General features: G+C 45.8%; 1 protein-coding gene across 1 annotated transcript in view; it reads right to left on the reverse strand.

Moving 5' to 3' along the window:
* LOC310773123 (uncharacterized protein) overlaps positions 1 to 27,282 on the reverse strand; it is a 63,316-nt gene that overhangs the window by 12,234 nt on the left and 23,800 nt on the right. The window contains exons 4-13 of the mRNA XM_083633039.1: positions 23,511 to 23,683; positions 21,385 to 21,577; positions 20,814 to 21,088; positions 19,931 to 20,016; positions 19,393 to 19,454; positions 18,617 to 18,855; positions 9,520 to 9,766; positions 8,929 to 9,049; positions 6,795 to 6,936; positions 4,442 to 4,591 (exon numbers count right to left, since the gene is read on the reverse strand). Coding sequence (XP_083489165.1) covers positions 4,442 to 4,591; positions 6,795 to 6,936; positions 8,929 to 9,049; positions 9,520 to 9,766; positions 18,617 to 18,855; positions 19,393 to 19,454; positions 19,931 to 20,016; positions 20,814 to 21,088; positions 21,385 to 21,577; positions 23,511 to 23,683 — 1,688 coding nt within the window. The remainder of the gene's footprint in view (positions 1 to 4,441; positions 4,592 to 6,794; positions 6,937 to 8,928; positions 9,050 to 9,519; positions 9,767 to 18,616; positions 18,856 to 19,392; positions 19,455 to 19,930; positions 20,017 to 20,813; positions 21,089 to 21,384; positions 21,578 to 23,510; positions 23,684 to 27,282) is intronic.

Genomic DNA, 27,282 nt, shown 5'->3' on the forward strand with positions numbered 1-27,282 from the left:
TCCCACACAAACGTACTCTTCATCCCACATCTGGTTAGTTGGGATCTGCATAGGCTAAAGTACCCGCTAACATTCACGTAGCCTATTAATTAATTCATCGTTCGGGCAATCGCTTATATCAACAAATTAAACGAGCAAACTCACGGTTTCCTCAAGTGCTGCAAACGGCTTGAATTGTTTATTTTCCTCCCGACCTGTCTGTCTTGTAGGCTATGTAAAAATGCAAGAGTTGCATCAGCCTATATCGAGACATAGGCCTATAGCCTAACTTTTGTGGGGAGAAATAAATTGAAAACTAGTCAGATATGACTTGAATGCCACTTGTAAAATCACCCACAGTGATTGACATCGGTGCGACCACTATTTTGACTGGGCGGCTGTTGGGCGATGTAAGAAAGGCAAGCGCTCATTTTTGGCACATTGCCACCCCTCGTTATTGCCTGAATGGTTGGAATGGATCCTCTGTTAAAACGGTATGTTTTTGAATGGAGTTTGGTTACAGATTCGCTAAAGCCGTTTCCATATCACATTTATTTTTATCGATACACGCTACCGCACCCCCTCCCCCCGCCCACTCTACTCGCTATCGGCAGAGAGAATACGGACCATTTCCAGCTGTTTCTAAACACAGACTCGTGGGTCTCTATCGTTGCATCGGCCTATGAACGTTGCATCGGGCTATGAACTGCGCCCAATGCCAGACGCAGAGCAGATTAGTGGGCGTGGACCGGCACACTCGATATTTTGGTATCTATCGGCGCTACACGCGGCCTTAAGCATTATAACCACGCCTTTTAAGTGTAAAATTATGCACAACCTGCTCATTGGAGAAGTGCAGTAAACGAATCATAAGCTTCCCTTTTAACTCATTGAGTGCCAGCCACTTTTGGAAGACGGATGCTCCCAGTGCCAGCCCTTTCAGAGCGTTTTCAGTGATTTCTCGAGGCCCACAGAATATTGTGTGATATTACTATGTAAACACCGAACACGCCCAAAGAACGATGATACTCTATTGTATCATCAGCAAAAAAAAGTTTATTGATATCATTTTCCGTTCTTTAGTTATCAGCCGGAGAAGATAGGTTGTTTTCACCAAAAACAGACGTTTCAAATTAGAAGCTGAGATAATCAGCCTTTTGTGAAATTAAGCATTTCAAGCACATCACTGACTCTGAAGCTAATATTTTCTGATGTAGTGACACCTCAAAAATAATTTCCTTCAATAAAACAGTGAAAACAAAGGAATTTTGTTTGTCAAAATAATATTTTTTAGCTGCAACCAGCAGCGCTGGCCCCTGCGTGCGCAGACCCTACACTTTCTTGCTGGTCTTGATTTACTGCTGGTGGGCATCAGATATTCTAGCTTGCCAATCTGTCCATCGAGCCTGCTGTCTGGGTCTGTCTGTGTCGGTGTTGTATGCTGCCCTGCGTGCCCCCCCCCCCCCCCCCCCCCTTACCCTCAACTGCAAACCCCTCCTCCGTGGTTGTGTCTCTGGTGGATCTGGTGGCTCTCTGCTGCGTTTGCTCTGCACTGAAAACCCAGCTTTTTCACAGCGTTCCGCGTGTATTTGTCACCGGCTCCCAGCGCTTCCAACTGAGAATAATAACAACTCCACAACTAATCATGTGAGGGGCTATCGCAGCGGACACGGAGGGGCTCAATTGTGGGAGCAGATTGGCTGCTGCAGGCACAGCTAACGTTATGCTTCATGCATATCGATGCATACCGATGCGGTTTCCGTTTCATCACGGGGCTTCTTCTGCTGTTTTTCCTCACCTTTCTCTAATCTGGAGAGCACTGTCGCCACCTAATGGGTCTGTAAAATAGGTTATACACATTCAACATGCCCCAAATTTTTACAGGAGATGTATCAGGCTTTGATCCACGTCCCACCGTCAAAAAACGCAATTGACGACAATCGTCGTCATTGGCACTCTACGTTACTATTTGAATTGACGACGATTGTCGTCATTGGCACTCAATGAGTTAAGCTCCAATTCCACGGAGCGATCCAGGCCAGCTTCAGAAAAGCCGAGGGCTCTGAGCTCCCCCCTCCCTATTTCATCCCTGGCTGTCTCCATATATATTATTCCATATTATTATGCTTCTCAAAAACCAATCTCGCTGCAGTTTAAATACTGCAAGCATGTAAATACGCTACACTATAGCAAGATCAAAGTGAAAAGAATGTTCTAAACGCATCGGCTAGAAGAAAATAGCCTATCCCTATGTCATGATGAGATTAGATTGGTGAAAATTTGTCCAGAATTATATCGTTTTGCTACATTTTCTTCTCTCCTGCTGCACAGGTAGGATGATGCACATAAATATAGCCTACATTATGTAAAGTCATTGCATAAATGTGTTTTTATTGTAAAAGTAAATGTGAAGTAGGATTCAATTTATTGGAGCGGACATCACAGTAGGACATCACAGTACAACCGCGTTACGGCTGTCACTCATCTAAATCACGTAAAATCTGCGAGGGATATATATACCCCCAGGATGACATATATGTTTCACATAGGGTTGTGTTTTACGGAACACATAGGGTTGTGTTTTTCCATGTTTTATTTGGTCCAATATTGAAATGTTCTACAATTGCATGTTGTGTTAACACGTTAATTGCCAACAACGAGTTGAGTCGTCAAACACAATCCAGCTGTTCACTGCCACCGACGAGTTGAGTCGTCAAAAAAAAAATATTTTTTTTTTTGACGGTGCTACGTGGATCAATGCCCCCCGCGTCTCCTATGGAGATATTGGAAGTATTGAATGTGTATAATCTATTTTACCGACCAGCTAGGTGGCGACGGTCCTCTCCCGACAGATATAAAGTCAACCAAAAGCAGCCGCCTCCCGCGGCTGCTTCCTCCAAGGAAGGAAATCAAGGAAATGGCTTGGCGATTTTACAGTCAGAAACGAACGAGCCTCATTCTCATACTGTAGGCGCCGGCGGGGACGGTTTCGCGCTGCTGCGGTGGGGGTTTCCTGAAATGGACTGTGTGGCTACTGTCCATGGTGGGCAGCATAAAGCCTAGAGTCGCACGGGGCTTCATCGGGGCTCTCAAACCCAAGAGACGAGTGAGACCTACAGTATCCACACTCGCTGCCAGGGAGGCAGGCTGCTCAAACTCCCTGCCAGGCTCCCAGCAGCAGAGCACTCACTTGTGACAAACGCAGGCTGAAAGCCACTAGACACGCCCACGGAGGGAGGAGTTGAAGGAGAGGGCGTTCGGAACTATATTGTTTGGATGTCTGATCTCTCACTGATGCCAAAAATAAATGGTTAAAGTGACTGTTCTGCGTGTTTGATTGAATTTCACAAAACTGCGATTATCTCAGCTTCCTGTCTCACACGCTAAAACCATGCTGTACTCAACGGCTAATATCTACATAACTACTAAGTCTACAAACTAACTCTTTTAGACAGAGAAAGCACACATTCTATTAGTACTTTTGTGAACTTTGTGTTGACAAACTCCAAGCAGAAAAGAATCCTCGGCTCTTGTAAAATGAGCCAGAATCCTCAAAAAAACAGCTTGGCAAAAGCTACCTACAGCAAAAAAAAAACGGCTGGCAGTCAATGTGTTAACATTAAACATTATTTCTATCTACCTTTCTATCTATTTAGGCTCATTTGGTTGCTATTTATTGTCCAAATGTATTAGCCTCAATGCATGCTGGGAGATTTCACATGTGTGGCTTTGGCTTTGGTAGGCGAGCCGGCACAGCGAACATTTGTTTGGGCAGAATGATATTGTTTTCTCTCGCCTTTTCTTCTCCCCCACTGCACAGGTAGGATGATGCAACAGCCTCTGAATGACAGGGGCTCAAAACTGTCATGTTATACAAAACTGTCATGTTGTTATACTACGTACAGTATAACAACTTTTTTTTCATCTTTCAACTTTGTGCCTGTCTGAGCGCGAGAGAGAGGGAGTGAGAGAGAGAGAGGGGGAGAAAGTGTGAGATCGGCAGAGGAGAGCTGTGCGTGGAATATCCGCGGCGCACTGAATAAGGCCTGGTTTTCAAAAGCGCAAAGTTTAAATGAAAGCGCTAAATTAACGCCAGGTGGGAAGATATCGTTAGGCCGGTATTTAAGGCCGAAACGCCCATTCTGGCCTATTCTGGCACTGCGCCACGCCTCTTCGGCGCATTTCGGGGCCTAAAACCATGTGTATATCTTCCCGAGGCAGGCGCAAGGTGCGTTTTTTTGCGTTTAACGCCAGTTTTTGCGCCTAAGGCCACTGGGAAGATAGGGCCCCTCATGTCTAGAAAGGTAAAACCGGAAAATATCCTGCTCTGGCTAGCCGGACATGATCCAGACTTCATGTTTAGAAGAGGCTTACGTGTCTCCAGGACCACACTTTGCCATGATCACTCTCTCTCTCACTCACACACACACACACACACACACACACACACACACACACACACCTGTCTAAGTCCAGATGTATCTGTGGGGACCCTCTTTCTGGACCTTGTGGTTCTGGGTGGTTGGGGGGTTTCTTTTTGTTGGTTCTGGAGCAGTGGGAGCAGCTGTGGATCCAGCGCTTCACATCGGGCCTCATGGTTTTCCAGAAGAACCTGGTGGTGTTGGTCGGCCCATACATGTTATTGATGTACAGTACTACAGAAAGAAGGTGTCTCTGTGATTTTTTTGTTCTTTTGCCAAATACTTTGATTTTAATACTTAAAGGAACACCCTGCTGATCTTCAACCAGCTTTGTATCATTAGAAAATCAGTAGTATATCAGAAAACGGTAAACAGATTTGCAGTCATTCATTTAGTTTGACAGTTAATGAGAGTTGAGTTGAGTTCATTTGAGTTAAAGTTGAGCTGAAATGGCATTCCAGAGTATTTAACTTCCTTATCGTGACGTGACGTATTTCCAAGTGAAACGTTGATTGAAAGCGGGACCAGAGACTGGGACGAAATTGGCTGGTCAACAGGCCGCTAGAGAGGCGGAACAAAACGCTTGGGGTTTAATTGTACAGCTGAAAAGTGGGTGCGTCACTAGCGTCAGAACAAACCAAGAAGGAGTCCGACAGCAATGAGTTGTACGCTAGCCTTGCTAATGTTAACCTCCATTCAGTTGTGAAGGACTACTCGCCCCCTTCATCTCCCCCATTACCAGAGCAGGCAGGCGTACTCCCCGAGCTGCCGGAGGCGGAGACGAGGGAGAGGACGACACCTGGGAGTGGGGCCGTAAATGTTTGTCCCCCCCACCCCCCACCCCCATCCCCCCTGCAGAAAAATTAGTTGATGGAGAATGACAGTTGGAGATTGTTACATTCTGACGAAGATCCTTGGGATCGAAACGTAAATAAATTGACCAGGAGCCTTTAAAATCCAGTGTGCGGACTCTATTTGTTTTTCTAATTATTATTCATTTGTCCAGCACCTGACTTTTCGTAGATGTGCATGCTCTCCTGTTTTTTCGTTGGAGATTGTTTGACAGTTGTCGAAATTTGATAGTACTTGCTGATTCCATTTTGAATGAAGAAAACATGGTTGAATTTTGATGTGGAAAAACCAAAGAAATTGAATTTATTTAGTTATTCTTTTTGGCATACATTGTTAAAGGCCGGCTTTTCCGTGGGGGATATGAATATATATTAAATCTCACGCCCCTAAGGTTTTCAAATCCGTTGAAATTTTTGAAATTGGTTGTTTACAGCCTGAGATATCACCAGAAATCCACTCTGTGTGTGGGGGGGGGTGGTGGGGGGGAGGTGCGGGGACTCGAAATACTACATTTCCCACAATGCACTGGGCTCGCGTGGCCTTCGTTTCCATGCCCACCCCTCAGGCGTTTGGCTGATATCAAACTCCAGTAGGTGGCGGTAATGCACATATGTGTTTGCCAACCGCCATAAAACTCAAAGAAGAAGAAGACATGGAGAGAAGACATGGAGAGAAGAAGAAATAAATCGAAAATAAATCGAAAATCAATTGCCTCCAAATTGCACGAAATTTAAACTGAAGTATATATGTCGGGAGATGTCTTCATAAAAAAAATTTCATGCATTTTAAGGCATTTTCGTAGGAGTTACGCGCATCTGATGTTGTAACTATTTTCTGTAAAAGTGTGTAAAAACGGGTACATTGCTCAGCGTTGATTTCGTTACTTCAACCCACCTACTACTAGATGTAAAATTTGACGAGCTTTCCAATGCCGCCAGTCACGTGTCTGTCCGTGCTTCCGTTCCCGAGAAAATCGTCTCTTTGCAAGGAGCTATGGAAAGCTAGCCTAGCTACAGCAGGCTAGGCGGTCGAAAAAGATGGCTGCCTTTTTGTTTTTCTTCAGACCTCTGAAGGGGCGTGGAGGACCTCTAGAGGCGGGACCATGGCTCACAACAGTTGTAGTTCATAGGTGCACGACTTCCGCAAGGCGGACTTGGGCCAGATGACGCGAAACGCGTCGGCTGGCCCAAAAAATATGTGAGAGATGCTTGATATCTCTGGGAGTGAAGCTCCAATTTCAAAAATTTCAACGGATTCGAAAACCTTAGGGGCGTGAGATTTAATATATATTCATATCCCCCACGGAAAAGCCGTCCTTTAAATAGGTGCACTCTATGACCAGGGATATGATCTAAAATACTTAAAAAGTACTTTTTCATTTCAGCTCGACTTTAAGTTGTGCATGAATGACATTAATTGAGCAAAAACTAGCTGTATTAATTGTGTTTCTCATAATGTAATAATGGCCTTCATCTGATTGAGGAAACTACTGGAATAATGGACTTATTAATGTGCATGTAAAATGATGAAAGAGGAGAGCACCTCTCGTTGAGCAGCCGGAGACATTTGTTGAGGTCGAGGTGGTTTAGCTCTGTGTGATAATCCAACATGGCCCCCTCCACTTCCTGTCTGCTCCTCAGCACCAAGCGCACCCGATCTCCCATCACCACGTGCAGCCGGTCGTCTAGAAAACCAGGGGAGGTGTTAGTCTGAATTCACATTGGCTCCAGCAGCCAGTGTTGTAGTCGAGTCGGACTCGAGTCTGAGTCTTGGACTCATTTTCAGGACTTGCAACTCGACTTGGACTTGAGCACTGATGACTTGGACTTGAGCATTCATGACGAAGACTCGGAATTGATAAAGACTGTTTATTTCCAGTTTTTTGTAATAATACTAATAATTTTAATCTGACACTGCCAGATTGTTTGTTTTCACATAAACATATTGGAACCAGTCGCCAGGGAAAGCATTTCAAAGGGCAGGCATTTTGAAAAAATACCTGGCAGGTGATTGGATGAACCATCTGTCTATCATGTCTATCATGGGCTTGCTCTCGTTGTCGTCACACCTAAAGCCCGCCCGTAGCTGCCTCATAGGATGCTGATTGGTGTGAACCACTGGTGGTTCAGATTCAAACCAATAGATTGGAGCGTGGCAAGCGCTTGCCCCTCCCTCATTACCACCACTGAGGTGCCCTTGAGCAAGGCCCTTATCCCCAACCGCTCCAGTGGAGCTGATCAGTGGCCAGCAGATCAGACTGCGGTTGTACTGGTCAGCTTCCAGGTATGAATGTGTGTATGTGAATGTGAACAGGGCACTCCTGAAAAAGAGAGCATTGCTCTCAGTGAGTGGACGAAAAAGCCACCGTCCGTGCTCCACTGTTTACAGTCTAAATAGCAACTTGCACCGCGCCTTTCCAGTAATTTTTCACTGTTGTTGTAAGACGAGTTGACGTCTTCTATGCAGTGTGTTTATGCATTAACGTTATTAGCAAATAGCCGAAATGGACGCGGAAAAGGAAGTGGCGGTGGCAGGAGAGGCGCGCTGTACAGGAAGCTGGGAAAAACGGTAGGGCTGTCCCAGAGTCTATTTTTCAAATAAAAGTTCCCAGATTGATCCTGTACCTACACCGGCAGCAGTGCTTCATTTCAGAGCTGAACTATTGGGGCATTGCTTTAAAACTGGGAAATGGGAATGTGACCGTTCAAAGGTCATGAGCTCGAACGGTGACGTCACCAGTGCTCGTGCGCAACAACAGTAGTTAAAATCGTAGTAAATACTGTTTATTAGCACTTCTGTCTTGTCTGTGTCTCATTAAATCAGCTGTACACACAGCACTGTCTAACTTCTATCTGTGTGGTCATGTTGCTGCAGTATTTGTATGCGCAAAATACCTTGTTATCAACTGTTATTCCTAATGATGGCTAGCCTGGCTAGCAACCAGATCTGACTCGTTTAAACGGATGTACACAATTTGTTGGAGCTATTGGTTGTTTTGGTGGTATTTAATAATAAACATTTATTTTGTTATTTAGTTTTGTAGAATAATATTGCTAAATTGGGTTGATTAGTATTAGTATAATTATTTGGTTAATTTGAGCACTTATTAAGCTTTTATTTTGAAGGTGCTGGCAGCTGGGGTGCACTCAGGTGAACTTACTTATATGGGCATACAGGTAGACTCAGTCAAGGCACCGGGAGGGGTTTATGGTTTTTTACCAGGGCAAGAGAGGCGGCAATCTTTTGTTTGTCTGTTTGCTTGGAAAATGGTGAATAAATCAACAGAAACGCTATGCCTGCCTGGACAATTGACTTATTTTTCCCTGCGTAAGATATGATTCATTCCTGGTCCCAGTGGCTTTGATTTTTAACATGTTTAGTTTTTTCTTTATTTTTTATTGTTTAACAAAGGACAAATAGCCACTACACAATTCAACAGTGAATTTCCCAGCTCCCAGTTTTCTGCAAATGGAACACTAACAAAACAGATGTGACGTCATTCAACCGCCACATCCCAGTCTGTTTGCGATAAAAGAATGGGCCATATAGGCTATGTGGGATGAGCCCCAAGTGTGTGTGTGTGGGTTCTATACGTATATTCAGTTGAGGGTTGTTTGTGTACAGATAAGGCAGTTTGTCTAAGTCTGTCTGGATGAAGGGTGAGGGCTTCACGTACCTTTGATGATGAACTTCTTGCAGAACCTTCTGAAGGTGTTCTTCTCCACATAGTTGAGTCCTGGAGGATAGACCGCAGTGCGGATGTAGCGCTCCGCCGCATCGTACTTGGCAAAGTACATCTGCTCACAGAGTAGGAGATAAGGAGAATATAATCATTGCACGTTTTTGTTTTCAGAAATCCACCCGCTAATATTCCCCAATGTCCCCATCCAGAATCTTTCCTGGTAGTCCCAAACCCCCCGTCACCCGAACGTCTTTTCACAGCAACCGTTCTGAAGTGGTAACGCAGGAAGTAAAGCAGGTGTAACCCTAACCCTTTCCACTGCAAATGATGTCCACAAAGGAAAACTTTGTCAACATCTGTTTTATCTAATGAGATAGCTTCCAGTCTGTTCATCTCACTTCGATCATTTTTATTGCAGCAAAATCGTCAAGCAGACAGACTGACCAGACTGTCAGAAATGTTGCATGCACCTGACAATTTCTATCATACAATATCGCGATACTTTGCATTCATGCGATACAATATTTTGCCACACAAAATATCGTGATACTAATGCTGTATCGATTTCCCCTCCACCCCAAGTACCGGTGCCTGGGCGGAGACCTGGTGCACGGGGTCGAGCTGGGTGGGTGTGGACTGGGCCTGTGGCCCTCTGGGGATGCAGGCAGAGGGCACGGCATCCGGCTGCAGGGTGACCCTCTCCCCGCTGCGCTGGAAGCAGTCATCTGTGAAATGTGCCGAGCAGACGGAGGAGCGGAGCCGTGGGTGCCAGCTGGACCGGCCCACATTCTGCAACCATCGAGCTAACAGGGCCGGGTCGTGATGAGGAAACCTGGAGGTAAGGACAGATGATGGATGGATTGGTAGATAAATAATGGAGTACCGCAGGAATGAGTCCGGAAAACATGGACGGTAACACTGTTATGACTTTTGAAGTGTGAAAATCGCATTAAAAATGTCATAAAAGTGGTCCTCATTTGTGAAGATTATCTTACTGAACACAAAACTTTTGTTAACCACAGACCTTATAGAGCAGAGTCCGGAAGTAGCATGTTGGTGCTTCAGGGGAAAAGTTAATGGGGTTTTATAATGGGGATTTCACTTAAATGCATAAAATAAGGTCTGTGGTGAACAAAAGTTTATGGGAGTGGTAATTTGTGTTCAGCAGGATAATCTTCACAAACGTGATTCACTTTTATGACTTTTGAAATGTAAATGCATTTTTTTTCAACACGGTTTTCAGAAAACACTTCAAAAGGCATAAAAGTGATTCACGTTTCTGAAGATTATCCTGCTGAACACAAATTACCACTCTACCTCAGTGCTCTAATGTTTTGGCTCCAGGGGATCCCTGACAATATAACTCCCGGGGCCCCCCTATGGCTGAAAATGGAGGCAGCTAGTCTGCAGGAGGATCGACAACGTTTTTGTGTGAGAGGTGAGGAGTGATGCCTGACAGCTAGTTTGAGTGATAAGTGAGGCAGGCGGAATGACAACATTTCATGTGAGATGTGAGGAGTGATGCCTGACGAGTGAGGACTGATGATTGACGAGTGACGCCGTATTGTGCGATGACTGACGCGTGAGGAGTGAAACAGTAATGCAGGAAGAATGACAGCGTTTTCGTGTGAGGACTGAAGGTGTTTCAGAGCACACTCGATGATTTACTATAGGAGACATGACAACTGACAACGCTTAGACTGAGGAACGATAGCCTATACTCTGACGGACGAGGGTGCCCTAAAATGGTTGCCGTACAGGTGCCATGTGTCGGAGAGCACTCTGTCTAACGCTTTCTGGTCCTGCCCTTCACTGAACGGATTTTGGGCCAGAGTATTTGAATGGTACTCTAAAGGCCGTTTCTCACTGGTGCGGTGCGGAATGCGTTGCGATATGCGATGCGAAATTTCGTGCAGATTTTCCGCATTGCAAACTATACACACAGGTCCGGGTGCGAATTATTCGCATTCCCACGTTCATTTTCCGTCGGCGGAAAAACAGTGAGCAGAGACCACAATGCAGTCAAGCAGTAGTAGTAGCAGTGATGACGACCTGCTCCTCATTTTGCTGAGAAAACAAACGAGAAAGAGGAAAAGAAGGTTCTGGGTTCACCCAATTTTAGAGAGGCGCACAGAACATGGCGAGTTTCATCAGCTGGTCGAGGAGCGCCTGTATCACAGTCGCTTCAGGCATTCTATTTCAGAATGGGAGTTGAGCAATTTGAGGCTCTGTTGGGGATGATAGCCCCTCACATAATGAGGAAACACACAAACTACCGCAAACCTATCGACCCTGAACAACGACTGGCAGTGTGTTTGAGGTGAGCATTTTCATGCAATTTATTTTGTTTACCGTCTTTTGCTTTAAAAAAAAATCACGATATACGAGGGATCAGTGTTTGTAAACAAACGGCGAAACTGGGGGGGACGTTCACGCTAGGAAGGCTATAGATATCCTGTAACGTTACAGTAGGCTATGAACACAAATTGAATCATCACCATGCCAAACAGCAGCGCAGCTCCATACTACAATGTGACGTCAGTTGTAAATAAAGGATTTCATTGGTCAAACGTATCTTGCCGCATCCGAAAATCCGCGGAAGTCAAAGTCCGTGCGGAAAAATAAACCCCCGCACGAATGTTCCGCCTCGGTGTGCAAGGTTCAATTGCAACTCATTAAAACATTTTGTTGCGAATCTCCGTGCCGAATATTCGCGCGAAAATCCGCACCGGTGTGAAACGGCCTTAAGGCTTACAAAATAACCCTTCAACCAGAGGCAGAACTCACCATCTTCGGCTGCTCAGAGTCCTCCTTGGACTTCCCTACGGCTGTGCAACAGTCTCTGGCACAGGGCACAATCGTTGCCAAGAAACCCATCCTACAGGAATGGAAGTCCCCCTCTCCAACCTCCTTCCAGCTATGGCTGACGGACATGCTCTCTGTTATACGGATGGAGAGACTCAGATTCTTAATAAAAGGACCAACTCACTCGGGAGATTTCTAGCTGTTTGGGACCCTTTTCTGGCCTACCTCGACGAGGTCAGGGGCGATGGGTGATTCACCCGGCTGGTCTCCCACAGAACAAACAACAACAACAACAACATTCACCACGTTGTGATGTCGGAGTGTGTGTGTTTCTATGTTTTGTTTTTGTTTGTTTGTTTGTTTATTTGTTTTTTGTTTTCTGTTTGAGTTTGTTTGTTTTTGTGTACATTCCAAATTGCATGTTATCAATGGCCAGACGGAGCGGGCTAACCAGGAGATGGAGGCAGCGCTTCGTTGCATCACCGCAGCGAACCCCTCCTCTTGGAGCTCACAGCTGCCATGGGTGGAGTACGCCCACAACACACTCCCCAACTCCTCTTCCGGTATGTCTCCATTTCTCTGTTCTCTGGGCTACCAACCTCCTCTGTTTCCAGTCCAGGAGGAGGAGATCGCTGTCCCTTCTGTCCAGGCCCAGATGCGCCCTGCCGCGCTACATGGAGGCGTGCCCGCGCCGCCTTGCTCCAAGCCTCCACCAGATCCCGGGTCCAGGCCGACCGTCGCCGTGCTCCAGCCCCCGCCTACGTCCCGGGTCAGAAGTTATGGCTTCTTTCTAAAGACCTGCCTCTCAAGGTGGACTATCGGAAGCTCGCTCCTCGCTACGTTGGCCCTTATGAGATTGAGACTGTGATTAATCCCTGTGCTGTCCGGCTTAAGCTGCCTTCCTCCCTTGGACGAATTCATCCCACATTTCATGTGTCCCGATTGAAACCTGTTCGGTCCAGTCCTCTCGCCCCTCCCACAGCCGCCCTTCCTCCTCCTCGGATGATGGAGGGCGGTCCAGTCTATACGGTTCGCCGTATCCTGGATGTCCGCCGCCGGGGTCGCGGGTTCCAGTATCTGGTCGACTGGGAGGGTTATGGTGCTGAGGAGCGCTGCTGGGTCAGCTGGTCAGAGGTCAGAGTCAGCTGGTCAGAGTGTGCAGCTGCTGCACACTCATCCGGGACTTCCGCCGCCAGCACCCTGACCAAGCCAGGCGGTTGCCAGGTGGCACCCGTAGAGGGAGGGGTACTGTCATGCCCTCAACATCCTCTGCCTCCTAGTTTCTCTCCCCCCTCCCTTTGTGTTTTGATTATAGGATTGGAGCCAGGTGTGTGGGAGCTGCGCCCCAGCTACCACAGCTGCCACTCATCACATCACTAATTGTCTGCTCTTCATATACCCGGCCCAGACTCCAAGACAGCGCCAGATTGTAAACTCACAGCATGTCAGTTTATCTCCAGTTAATGCTCCTGCCTAGCCTAACCTTTTCCTTGGGAATACACAGCCTGACCTCTGTCTCCTGTTCAGGTTCCTCCTGCCCGGACTCCTGCCGCCTGCTCCAACCTGCACCTGCTGCCTGTCTGTGCCTACCTGGACCTCCGCCTGTCTGTTCCCCGCCTATACCTGCCTGGACCTCCGCCTGTCAGCCCTCAGCTTTCCTTCGGCCTGCTGGACCAAACTCCATTCAAATAAACTGCAAACTTGTGAACTTGACATCTTGCCTCTGTCTCTGCCTTAGAGTCCGAATACCCACGCCTAACATCTAGTATCTATGGTAGCAGTTCACTCTGGTTTTAAAAATTAGCCCTCTACAGACTGTGAAAGACAGTAAAGCTGTCCATGTCAACTTTTTTTCTCATGCACACAGCCGTGACCCACTCATAACGGCCCCACGACCCACTTTTGGGTCCCGACCCACCAGTTGAGAAACACTGCTTATAGCGGGCTTTCAGGTGACATATTGGAGGCAGCCATATTGGAGGTCCTCAGGTCTGTGATTGTGTCTATACAATGTTTCTGCAGTACCGGAGGCTACAGTTTCAGGACTTCTGTCTAGCCACTTAGTTTCCTCTCACAACCCCTCCCCATCACTAAGGGTGTACCCCAGTGATCGCCCCCACACTCTTCTCAATTTATATAAATGATATTGCATGCTCGGTTATAAAGTCTTCTATTCACCTCTATGCTGATGACACTGTTCTCTATTGCGTCGGTCCCTCCCCAGATTTAGTACTCACCTCACTCCAGGATAGCTTCCGTAAGGTCCAGCAGGCCGTTTCCTCCCTCAACCCCCTGATTAACACCAGCAAGACCAAGGTCATGTGGTTTGGGAGGAGGGGTTCTGCTGCACCCCCAACTGGCTGCGACATCACCACCCTTGAGGGGGCTGTTCTAGACCAGGTCACGGAGTATAAATACTTATGGATCTGGCTAGACAGCACTCTGTCTTTCTCTCACCACATCACCAGATTACAGTCTAAGGTCAAATCCAAACTCGGCTTCTTATACAGAATGCGCTCCACCTTCACTTCCTCTGATAAACTCACTCTGGTTCAAATGACAATACTTCCCATGTTTGATTATGGTGATGTAGTCTACAGATCTGCATACAAGACCTCACTCCATAAACTTGATGTCCTCTACCACTCTGCTATCCGGTTTGCCACCAACGCCCCTTTCAACACTCACCACTGCACCCTTTACTCCTCTGTCAACTGGCCATCTCTGCACTCCCGTCGTAATATGCACTGGTTCACGCTCATTTACAAAACTCTCCTTGTCCCCCCCCTACCTGTGTCACCTGTTGCAAATTACATCTACCGCTTACAATACACGCTCTGCTCAACACATTCTCCTAAAGATTCCAAAAACAAACACTGTACTTCAGGGGCGGAGCGACCCTATCAGCCCAGAGGGGGCGAAGCTTTTAGGGGGGCCTTGCAGCCGGCGGTGAAGAAAAATTTGCCTTTTTTGCATATTTGAATCTCTGTTTTAGCCATATTTAGTGGAATATCTCATTTTAAACACACCAATGTTATTGTCTATTGATTGAATTCCTCTCACACTCACACCACTGACTTTATTAAATAAAGTCATTTTAAGTCACAACTGTAAAATAGCTGATAGCCCCTATATCCGAAAACACAATTTGTCACTCATTGAGCCAAGTAATATTATGTCCAAGAAAGCCTACAGTGAAGCCACTTTACAGACAAGCTTGTTCTGAAGAAGAAAAAAAACAGGTTGCCAGCCAGGCCTTTTCAGATGTTTCAGCACCGAGGCACAGCCCTCGGTTCAGCACCACCGCAGATGGACAGCGACAGGCTGTCACAGACAGCACCCTGTCTGCCCCTGTCTCCCTCTCTCTCTCACACACAGACAGGCGTGGACTGCATAATCGGGCACGTCGGGCCAATGCCCGGTGGCCTGGCCTGCTGTACTTGGTCAAACCTCATTCAGGTCTGCTGCTGCCAGTGACTGGAACAACCTACAGAAAACACTCAAACTGGACACTTTTATGGCTAAGTCAGCATTCAAGGACTCTATTATGGACATTCTTACTGACTCCTGCAACTTGCTATTTTAAAGCATGGCACCCATTCTTTTTCTTTCCCCCTTCCCCTGCTCCTTCCCCACCTCTCCTTCTGTTCTCTCTTCCCCCACATTTCCCATTCCCTCCCCACCTCCTCCCTCTCCCTGCTCTCTCCTCCCCCACATCGCCCACTCTCCCTCCCCCCTCCTGCTCTCTCCTCTTTCCCCCTTTCCCTGCTCCTTCCCCACCTCCTCTACTCCCCAACATTTCCCATTCCCTCCCCACCTCATCACTTTCCTGCTCTCTCCTCTCTCACATTCCCCCTGCTCTCCCTACCCTGCACCCTCCCCACCTCCTCCCTTTCCTGATCTCTCCTCCCCACTATTCCCCCACTATTCTAAAGCATCGCACCCATTCTACCCTAAAGCATGGCACCCATTTTATCCTATATTTCTATATTTCTCTATCATATGACTGTTCAATGTGCTATTATTACTACTGTAATTTGCTACTGTTGTGTCAGCTAGCCCTCCTCTCCCTGTTCTCTCCACATACTCTCTCATACTTCCCCTGCTCTCCCTCCCCACCTCCTCCCCTTCCTGAACTCTCCCCCCACACTATTCTAAAGCATGTCACCCATTCTCTTTCTTTCCCCCTTCCCCTGCTCCTTCCCCACCTCTCCTTCCTTCCTTATCCTCTCCTCCCCCACATTTCATATTCCCTCCCCACCTCCTCCCTCTCCCTGATCTCTCCTCCCCCACATCCCCCTGCTCTCCCTCCCCCCTCCCTTCTCCTGCTCTCTCCTCTGCTCTATCCTATATTTCTATATTTCTCTATCAATTGTTCAATGTGTTATCATTACTACTGTAATTTGCTACTGTTGTGTCAGCTAGAATTAGGTAGACCTATTTTCTGTGAAGCCCTCTGGGACATGCTTGTGAATTAGGGCTATACAAATAAACTTGACTTGACTTGACTTGACTCCCTTTCTGTTGGCTGATTGGTGTCTGTCCCTTTCATGTTGTCCCTCCCACTGCTATCTTGCTTTTTGCCTCTCGCGTGTCTGTCTTAATGCATGTGTATGCTACTCCTTGTTTTCTGTTCTTGTTCTACTGTTCTGCTTGTTGTCGTGAGTATAATTGGAATATACGCTGCAAATGTTGTGACTGTATATTGCTTGATTGGTATATTTGGATGTGTGTCCCTTTGTCCTTTTAACTTTTTAATATTGCTGTGCTACTAGTTGGGTTTGTAAATGTCTGCATGCTGCTGTCATTTAGCTACAGTATGTCGGAAATGCTGTATGTGTACCACTACTTTTATCTGTTTATGTTGAAGTGTTTAGATGGTTTATGTACTGTTGCTCTTTTAAAGATTTAACCTGATTTCTTTTTTCAGCCCCCCCTCCCTTCAAGAGGCTTTGTCTCTTGCCAGGGTGTCATTGTAAATAAGAATTTGTTCTTAATTTGTTCTTTATTCCAGCAGGTCAGGTAAATACTACTTTCTGTCTAACTACTTATCATTTTAAAGGTTTATTCCACCAGGACAGGTAAATACTACTTTCTGTCCAAGTACTTCATTTTAAAGGTTTATTCCACCAAAAACTACTTTCTGTCTAACTGACTTATAGGTTTAAAGGTTTACTCGCTGAATACCCATGCAGTGTATCGGGCTGCACAGCCATGACGCACCATGAGGCATCGCTCGAAGAGTTTGCAATGCAGTCGCCTCTCTCTCTCCAGAGAGCTAATTTCAACTCCGCTCAGGTGTGCACTCCTCCACTCTGGAGCTCTCCATGGTGCTGAACCTGTCTTGAGTCATTTTGGCCAATAATTTGCCATTTTTGCCCATTTAGTCAGCCCTGTCTGATTTGGCAAATTGTGTCTGGAATTGGCCTCTAGTACGCATCTCTACTATCTCCCCCCCTAAACAAGTGTGCATTAAACCCGCTAAAGAGACTTCCAGTCAAGTAAGTTGGCCTCTTTTGCCCATTTTTGTCAACCCCCCCCACACACACTACCAAGAGCACCTTGTATACCAACAATCTCTCTTTTGCCTGTCTTTTACCTGTTTGTGCTCAGACGGCTGATTCTCCAGTGGGCCGCCATGATGGCGCAAGGGGATTTGTGATGTAACTAAGGCTGCTACAGTTATGCATTGTTGTACGCAAGTTAGTCACTATATCTCAAGTCTAAGTCGAGTCTCAAGTCCCCAGTGTTCAAGTCCGAGTCCAAGTCTGAGTCACCAAAGAAGAGACTGAGTCGATGTCCATTACCTGAGTCTGAGTCCAGAGTTACTGAACATGAGCGTGAATCCACATGTAGGTGGAACAAACTGCCTTGGCACAAAATTTAATAATGTAATGATCAGGGATTCCGTTAGCTGGAAATTGCAGGCTTTTAGCCGGTATTTGTTGCCGTGGACGGCAAATTAAAAGGTCACCGGCTCAAGTAGCCGGTTGGAAATGTGTCAAATAAATAAATTCCTTATATAAAATAGCCAAATATTGTGTGACCTATAGCCAGTGATGTTGCCATAAGCTACAACTTAAATATAGACTTAAATATTATATATTTTCGCCCCGCTGTTATGTTGAATGTTTGGTGAAAAAGGGAAAAAATACAGCAGGTGCTCTTAAACTGTAATGCACCATGCAAAAGCCGCACCTGCAGCATCCCACGGCTGACAGCGCTTTGGCTTGACACAAGAGACCAAAATGTCAACGTAGACATCCCTCGGCCAGTTCATTTTATGTAACGATGGTCCAGAACAAGATCCAAACAGCCATGAGAAGCCGCCTCAGTGAGGAAAGGTTGGGTTGATAAGAATCGCTAGTTGGCTTCAGCTTTGAACATGCAGCGGAGCGCTTATCAGCGAAGAAACTGCTGCGGGCGTATTGTGAGAAAAGCAGAGACAGAGAGGTCCTCTGACAGGTTGTAAAGCTTATTATTATGTCTGTTAATTTAGCCTACTAATGTCAATGTCGTTTCAGCATAAATAGCCTACTATAACCTCAGTTGATTTGCCATTTAAGTATTTAATGAGCATTTAAGTATTTAATGAGCAGCCTTAATTTATTAGTCTGAAGGACTTTTTGGAGCATCATCTCAAAGCTGAAAAACTGAATCCCTGGTAATGATATTACACAAAAAAAAAAAATTAATATAAATTAATAAGTCCAAGTCCTCGTCTCCAACTTCTGAATCCGAATGCATGAATGCTCAAGTCCAAGTCGAGTCATGAGTCCTGAAAATGTGCCCAGGACTCGGACTCGACCCGAATCGGACTTGGACTTGACTACAACACTGGTTTAAGGACTAACAGAAGTGAAGTTGTGTCCCGTACTTATGGAAGGTGAGGCCCAGACCTCTCTCCACAGGGCCGCAGAGGTTGGTGCAGTGTAAGACGCTGCAGCGGAGCCACTTCCTCTGGCTTCTTTTTTGGCAGGTGGGACAGTTTCCGATCCAGCGAGCCAGGTCCCGGCTCATAGTGGCCCAGTAGAACAGCTTCCCCATGGCCCGCTGACACATGCCGTGACTGCAGTGACCCTGGTTGTCATGGAACTGTTTCAGGATGGAGTTTACCTGCGAATGGGATTAAATCCAACATCGGTACAATCAGGGATTGGTTGGTCACAAGTCATGTCCCAAGTCATGTAGATTACCAAGTCAAGTCCATGTTATTAATGTCAAGTCCCAGGTCTAAATGTAGATTACCAAGTCAAGTCCATGTTATTAATGTCAAGTCCCAAGTCTAAATGTAGATTACCAAATCAAGTCCATGTTATTAATGTCAAGTCTCGAGTCTAAATGTAGAAGAGCAAGTCAAGTCCATTATCAATTTAATATCTTAAAGAAAACTAAATATCTTGGACTTTTCAATGCAATATGATTTTGATAGGATAAAAACTTGGTAAGAGCACCATGAATTTGATTTCTATAATCAGTTTCAACTTCAATAATGCTTCAGTTTCCATCCATGGAACGGGCTCAGAGCAGTGGTCCTGAAGTTCTCCTTATGATCACAAGTCTGATTTTGCAAACCAATAGCCATAGCCACCTCAGTCTTACAAAGGCTTGAATTGAAATGGATAAAATCTGGAGATTATTTCCAGTCCGTACCTCCTCTCTGCTGCGCAGTACTCTGACAGGAGGAGAGACTCGTGTGTACATCAGCATTCCGTCTGAAATGGAGAAAAGAGGAAAAATTACAACAGGTTTTAAATTGCTGCCATTTTTTTCAAGGCCTTTCAACTTCATTAGACAATATATACTGGAGAGCAACAGAAAACGTGAGCAAGAACGGGAATGATATGCAAATTAAATTACTAGTGCTCTCCCCTCCTTTAAAACCTGTTGCTGTGCCCTTGAGCAAGGCATTGTATCCCCCATGCTCCAGTACAGCTGCCACTGGTGAAACAGTAAAAAGCCTGTGGTTGTTTGTGTGTGAATAACTGTGAACCCTCTCTCCCCCTAATACTACGATGATGTATGTTTTGTAAAAAGGGTGTCTTGTAATCCCATGTGGGATGGGCCAGAATTGGGGTGACAGAAATAAGAAATAAAAACCAACTAACTAACTCACTCACTCACTCCACAAGCCGCTGCTGTCAGAAGGAAAAGTTGAGAAAATCGTCTTTTTCTCTCTCTTTTTTCTCACCTTTCAGTCCGAAGCGCCTTGACATCCTCCTCAGGGAGCTTTTGTTTTGCTTGCTCAGCCGAGGTAAGATCCTGTGGTTCAGATACCTGCAGAACCACAGCGCAAACACACACTTTGAAGACTGAAGTTAGATCCTGTGGTTCAGATACATGCAGAACCACAGCGTAAACACACACTTGGCGACTGAAGTTAGATACCTGCAGAACCACAGCGCAAACACACACTTGATGACTGAAGTTAGGTATCTGCAGAACCACAGAGCAAACACACACTTGACGACTGAAGTTAGATACCTGCAGAACCACAGCGCAAACACACACTTGATGACTGAAGTTAGATACCTGCAGAACCACAGCGCAAACACACACTTGACGACTGAAGTTAGATACCTGCAGAACCACAGCGCAAACACACACTTGACGACTGAAGTTAGAAAACCTGTTGGAGTGAAAGGGGCACCACGCTCACACCAAAAAGGTAATATAAAAAAAACATCAAACAAGTTGATCTCATCTCATTTCAATTTTTATGACTGCAACGGTGCATTTAATTTGTCATCTTTCTTTGTTTGATTATGTTGCAGTAAAATCATCCATTAGTACTCTTGAGGCTATTTCTGTTCTGCTGGTTCCAGCGGTGGTGCCATCATTACAAACTCATGTTGCGTGACCAAGACACAGAACTTTATTAAAAAAAATCTAGTCCAAATCCCAAGGTCTCCAAAGATACCAAACATGTCAGGCTCAATTACAGGTAAATGTGTAGAAAATTAATCTCAGAGATGTCTAGATTCTAGATTTTTGTAAAATCTAGACGCTAGATGCGGGTAAGGTCAAACCAACGAGGCACCGGTAGAAAGAGAGATCAGGTGATTCTTGCGTACCTGGCTACCTGGTCGTAGGATATGAACTGCGGCTCTGCGCTGGGCTTCCTGGGCCCATCTGCCCTCGTTGCTGTCTGGAAGGTTCTGGAGTCAGTGGCCGGAGGCGGGAGGCAGTACTGGTGCTCCAACAGCTCCACAGGCAGGTCGCAGGGTCCTAATGCCCGTTCTGTGTCAGGCAGGTCGCAGGGTCCTAATGCTCGCTCTGTGTCAGACGCAGCGATCAGCTCATCCAAAGACAGGACATCAAGCAAGGCATCATCTGCGGCGTGGGGCAGCTGGAACAACAGGTCAGAGTCACTGAAGGTCCGTGACAGAGGAGCCAACCTGTCATGACTAGGGATGGGGATCGTTCATTTTCATTGATATTGATACCATTTTTGAGGCTGCTTAACAATCCAAATCTTTATTGATACTTGATACTGATGATAGTCTGTATGTGTGTTTGTACGTGTCTGTGTTTTAGGTGTGTGTGTGTGTGTGTGTGTGTGTGTGTGTGTGTGTGTGTGTGTGTGTGTGTGTGTGTGTGTGTGTGTGTGTGTGTGCGTGTGCGTGTGCGTGCGTGACCTGTCACCTGGTCATCCTGTATGATGGGGTTGACAGTAGGAATGGCGTCGTGGGTGAGTGTCAGTGTCCCCTCCTGGTCGAGTGTGAAGCAGGCGGGGTCAAAGTGTCTGGAGCAGAGGCAGGAGCTGGAGCTCAGCGAGCCCTCGTCCCTCTGAGCCGCCGCCAGCCACTTTCTCCTCTGCTCGGGGTCCTTCGGAAACCTGCAGACAGACCGAGACCGATAGTTAGCTTATCATATTTTGAATGGTAGTCATTGGTACTGGTTAGCCTACCTCTGTTAAAGTGATAATACGGAAGATTTCAGTTTTCTTGTCTCTGACAACACCTATGGCCATGAACAGTAATTGCAGATGAGATCCACACAGTGGCGCATATGTGATGTGAAGGGTATTTTCTTCTTCTTGTTAAAGGAACACTCTGCCCATTTTCAACCAGCTTTGTATCATTAGAACATCAGTAGTATATCAGAAAACTGTGAACGGTTTTGAAGTCTGTCATTTAATTTGACAGTTATTGAGTGTTAAAGTGTGGACCAGTGACATCACTGGTCCACACTAACTCAAATTAATAACTCATTAACTCAAATCAACTCTCAATAACTGTCAAACTATTCATCATTCATCTAGTTTGACAGTTATTGACAGTTGATTTGAGTTAATGAGTTATTAATTTGAGTTAGTGTGGACCAGTGATGTCACTGGTCCACACTTTAACACTCAATAACTGTCAAATTAAATGACAGACTTCAAAACCGTTTACAGTTTTCTGATATACTACTGATGTTCTAATGATACAAAGCTGGTTGAAAATGGGCAGAGTGTTCCTTTAATACATTCAAGTCGGCCAGTGGGGGTGGTAATGCAACGCTTGGACGTCAACCGCGCACGTATCTCAAAAGAAGAAGAAGTTGGCCTGCGGTAGTTAGCAGAGCTATATAATAGAAGAGTTGTGACATCTCATTCACTCCAATGGACCAGTTTTTGGATTAAGCAGCAGAATGGACAATTTGTGATGTACGTTTGAAAGGGTAAGATGTTTAAAGAATCAAATAGTATATTATCAGTTTTATTTTATGCATTAAAATGTAGCATGAGAGCCCTTCCTGGCTATACCCCCGCTACGTGAGTCATGCATTTTGGACTTCCGTTGGCCCACTCTCTCTTCTAGATTACTCTGGTAGGACGTTACTGTAACAGTGTTGCCAGATTGGATAATTTCCCTTGCGCCGTTTTGTGTGCGTTCTGGCAGTCTGTGGATGGGAAACCATCACCTGCATCTGGCAACACTGGTAGTCAAACTTGTTCCTACTCCACCCTGCCACAATTCTGCTGGGTGAGGCGAAACACAAAAACTATGCACCTCTTGTCATATCTTTCTGTTGTTGTTTTTTTGGGGGGGCGGGGAAAGTGTCGCCACAGACACAAGTTCATAAATGTTGCAATACAGAGAGATGCAAGGGCTTCCATCAATGGGCCATGGGCTCAATCACCATTGTGTTAACTCACTTGACGATAGATAGTGACTTTACAGACATTTATTTACATGAAAATCTTCCGTATTATCACTTTAAGTCACCAAATACACATTCCAACAGCTCCAAAACACTCTTATGTACCGTACATGTTGTGACTCATGCCATGACAGATTTGCCCCTAAATTTCTTCTTAATTACATCCAATTTGTGGGTGTCATATTTCTACACATTTCTCCACTGCCGCAGAAAACATCACAATATTTACTAAATGTAAAATATTACTGGTAATTTTTGAATAAGGTAAACAGAGTGAATAGAGGGAACAGAGTGACGTGAGTAGAGGAATATAGAGTGAATAATATAGTGAGCAGAGTGAATAATAGAGTGAACAGACTAGAGTGAATAATAGAATGAGCAGAGTGAATAACAGTGAGCAGAGTGAATAATAGAGTGAACAGAGTGAATAACAGAGTGAGCAGAGGGAATGATACATTGAGCAGAGTGAAGAATAGAGTGAACAGTGAATAATAGAGTGAACAGACTAGAGTGAGCAGAGTGAATAATAGAGTGAGCAGAGTGAATAATAGAGTGAACAGAGTGAATAACAGTGAGTAATAGAGTGAGTACAGTGAATAACCGAGTGAGTAGAGAGAGTGGACCTGTGGAAGCTGAGGTCCTGGCTGCTGAAGCTGCTGCTGTCACAGGCGTAGGCGATGCAGAGAGTGACGGGCGGCTCACTGGCCCGGCGCCGTCTGGCCCGGTCCTGGCACACCGGACACGCCTTCACATAATGCTTCACTGACGCCGTCACACTGCCCCAGTAATACAGAGACTGTAGAAGAAGAAGAATATCTGTCACACTGCCCCAGTAATACAGAGACTGTAAAGATATGTCACTCTGTCCCAGTAATACAGAGACTGTAAAAAGATATGTCACTCTGTCCCAGTAATACAGAGACTGTAAAGATCTGTCACTCTGCCCCAGTAATACAGAGACTGTAAAGAAGAAGATCTGTACTTTACTTTACTTTACTTTAATTCATTTGGCAGACTTTTATCCAAAGCGACTTACATCACATTTCAATACAATTCATTCAGAGAAATACAAACAATGAAAACATAACTAAAACCATACTGTATATAATCAATAAGGGTTAACCGATTCCGGAGGGACCCAGGTGTAGGGATGGGAATCGAGAACCGGTTCTTGTTGAGAACCGGGTCCCAGTGGATCAATTCCTTGGAATCGTTAGCCAAAATCCTTAACAATTCCACTATCGATTCCATGCGCGATGACGTCACACGCTGCGACACGCACGCAACGCAGCCTTGTTTTGTTTACAGACCGCAGCCACCATGGCGTCTAGGCAGAAGCAAAACGATGACCACAGTGCCACTTGCAATGCTTGCAAAACCTCTATTTCGTCAAAGGGGGGAAATACTAGCAATATGCAGAAACATTTGTCCACACAGCATGCAATAATTTTGGAGGAATATCACGTTTTTGATGTGCTACGGAGTGACGATAACGTGGCTAACAGCAGCACGGCTAACGTTAGCGCGCCATCTGTTTATAATGGAGAGTAAACTCCTCCAGACCCTGTCGGCTGGTAGGCGCTCTAGGTCAGAGGCTGCAGCGAGTACTTCTTGTGCACCTCTAGCCCCTCCATTCACCCAGGCAGGGAAGAGTAAAATGACCGAGGCGAGGGTAAACAAATGTCACCGTCCGAGCAGTGACTAGTTTGTCTGACATGCCAGCTAAAGTAAAATGTCAAAGTTGCATGTTGTTATAATTCTAACCACTAGTTCTGTTTCATTCATTCCCACTATATATTTTCTATAGGGAGATGACAAAGATGCTCCACCCAAAATACAAACCCCCAAACAGAGCCAGTTTAACAGACACTGATCCCTGCTTGGTATGGGATTGAAAAGAGCAATCTGATCTCAGAGCTGAATAATAATTCATAATTATAATAATAATAATATAAAAGAAAATTAATGTTAATAAACCCGTTTGTAGTCTTTTTTTTCCCTTGCCCAATGAGAATCGATAAGAGAATCGATAAGGAATCGGATCGATAAGCAGAATCGAAAATGGAATCGGAATCGCTAAAATCTTATCAATTCCCATCCCTACCCAGGTGTAGCCCGAAAAGGTAAGTTTTTAGTCTCCGGCGAAAAATCGGCAGTGTCTCGGCCAGCATGACGAAGGGGGGAAGTTCATTCCACCATTGCGGAGCCATGGAGGAGAACAGTCTTGAACGAGACAAGCGTTCCCCGGGGCCACGTAGCGATGGAGGGGCGAGGCGAGCCGTGCAGGTGGAGGAGCGGAGGGAACGGTGGGATGTTTGGAAGCTGACCAGGGATTGTAAGTAGAGCGGGGCTGACCGGTGAACTGCACGGTAGGTCAGTACCATGGTCTTGAATTTGATACGGGCCAAGATGGGGAGCCAGTGAAGGTCACGAAAAAGGGGAGTGACATGGGAGAATTTAGGTAAGTTGAACACCAGACGGGCAGCAGAATTTAGAATGAGTTGGAGGGGTTGGATGGCCGAGGCAGGTAGCCCCGCCAATAGGACATTACAGTAGTCAAGGCGGGACAGGACGAGTGCCTGGATCAGGAGTTGAGCTGCCTCCCTAGTGAGGAACGGACGGATCTTTCTAATATTATACAGTAAAAACCTACAGGAGCGGGCGGTTGCTGAGATGAAGGCTGAGTTGGATAGCTGGTTATCTAAAGTTACACCAAGGTTCTTAACAGTATTTGACGGTAGTATAATGATGTTGTCGATAGTGATGGAGAGGTCAGAGAGTGGACAATCTTTCCCAGGGAGGAAGAGGAGCTCGGTTTTGTTAAGGTTAAGTTTAAGATGATGGGCAGTCATCCAGGAGACAATGTCCTTAAGGCAGGCGGCGAGACGTGACTGGATTAGGGCAGTGGTTCTCAAATGGGGGTCCGCGGACCCCCAGGGGTCCGTGGCACTTTGCCAGGGGGTCCGCGAAAAGTTTTCAGGTAAAAAAAAAATTTAATTAAAAAAAAATGCTACATGTTACTTATTCCTTCTCAAACTACTTCCTACATGGTGCTAGTCTATCAAAATATCTTGGCTGTCATTGATTGTGTTGCATAGTGGTTTTCTGGATTGTTGACAAATTGTGATATTGTAAGTCGCTTTGGAGCGTCTGCTAAATGACGTAATGTAAATGTAATGTAATAAAAAAATAGATATATATATTTTTTTTTGCAAAATCTTCATAGTTCAACGAAAATAGTTTATGCTTTAAAACTAAAATGGTTAATTACATTCTAATAACAAACCTATCAAATTAAAAGTCAAGCACGTTACCATGGAAACAATTAAGCTTAGCCCAAAATCACAAATCAGAATGAGGGGGTCCCCGGTATATTTTCTATCTTGTAAGGGGTCCTTGGCTGAAAAACATTTGAGAACCTCTGGATTAGGGTGTCGGAAGGGGGAAAAGAGAGGAAAAGTTGAGTGTCATCTGCATAGCTGTGGTAGGAGAAACCGTGGGAAGTGATTATGTGACCAAGGGACCTAACATATAGAAGGAACAGGAAGGGGCCGAGGACAGATCCCTGGGGGACACCCGTGTTCAGAGTGCAAGTTTTAGAGAGGGACCCACGCCAGAGAACCTGATAAGTGCGATTGGAGAGATAGGAGGTGAACCATGAGAGTGCAGAACCAGAAATACAGAGATCAGTGAGAGTGGAGAGAAGGATGTGATGATTAACCGTGTCAAAAGCAGCAGAAAGGTCAAGAAGGACAAGGACAGAGGAGAGGGAGGAGGCTTTGGCTGTGTGGAGGTCATGGGTGACTGAGAGGAGGGCTGTTTCCGTGGAGTGAGTGGGCTTAAATCCAGATTGTAAGGGGTCCAGGAGGTTGTTTTGAGTGAGGTGGAGAGAGAGTTGTTGACATACTGCACGTTCTAGGGTTTTTGAGATGAAGGGGAGGAGAGAGACAGGGCGGTAATTATGGAGGGCGGTGTGGTCAAGGGAAGGTTTTTTAAGGAGGGGCTTGACTCTGGCTGTTTTCAGAGCGGCCGGGACAGTACCAGAGGACAGGGAGGAGTTGATGAAAGAAGTGAGGAAGGGGGATAAATCAGAGGAAATGGTTTGGAGAAGAGGGGAGGGGATGGGATCCAGGGGGCAGGTGGTGGCAGGATAGGACATGAGAAGTTTGAGGACATCATCGGGGGAGAGGGGAGAGAAGGAGGACAGGGTGGTGGCAGGGGGTAGAGAGTTATAGTTGAAGATGGGAGAGTTGTTATTAGTGGCTGGGGGGGGGAAGGAGGAGGTGATGTCATCGATTTTTTTGGAAAAGAAAGTCATGAAGTCGTCAGCGGAGAGGGAGGAGGGGGGAGGAGGGGAGGGAGGGTTGAGGAGAGAGGAGAAAGTGGAGAATAATT

This window comes from Poromitra crassiceps (assembly GCF_964638095.1).
Source record: "Poromitra crassiceps genome assembly, chromosome: 3".
In the NCBI taxonomy this organism is placed as follows: Eukaryota; Metazoa; Chordata; class Actinopteri; order Beryciformes; family Melamphaidae; genus Poromitra; species Poromitra crassiceps.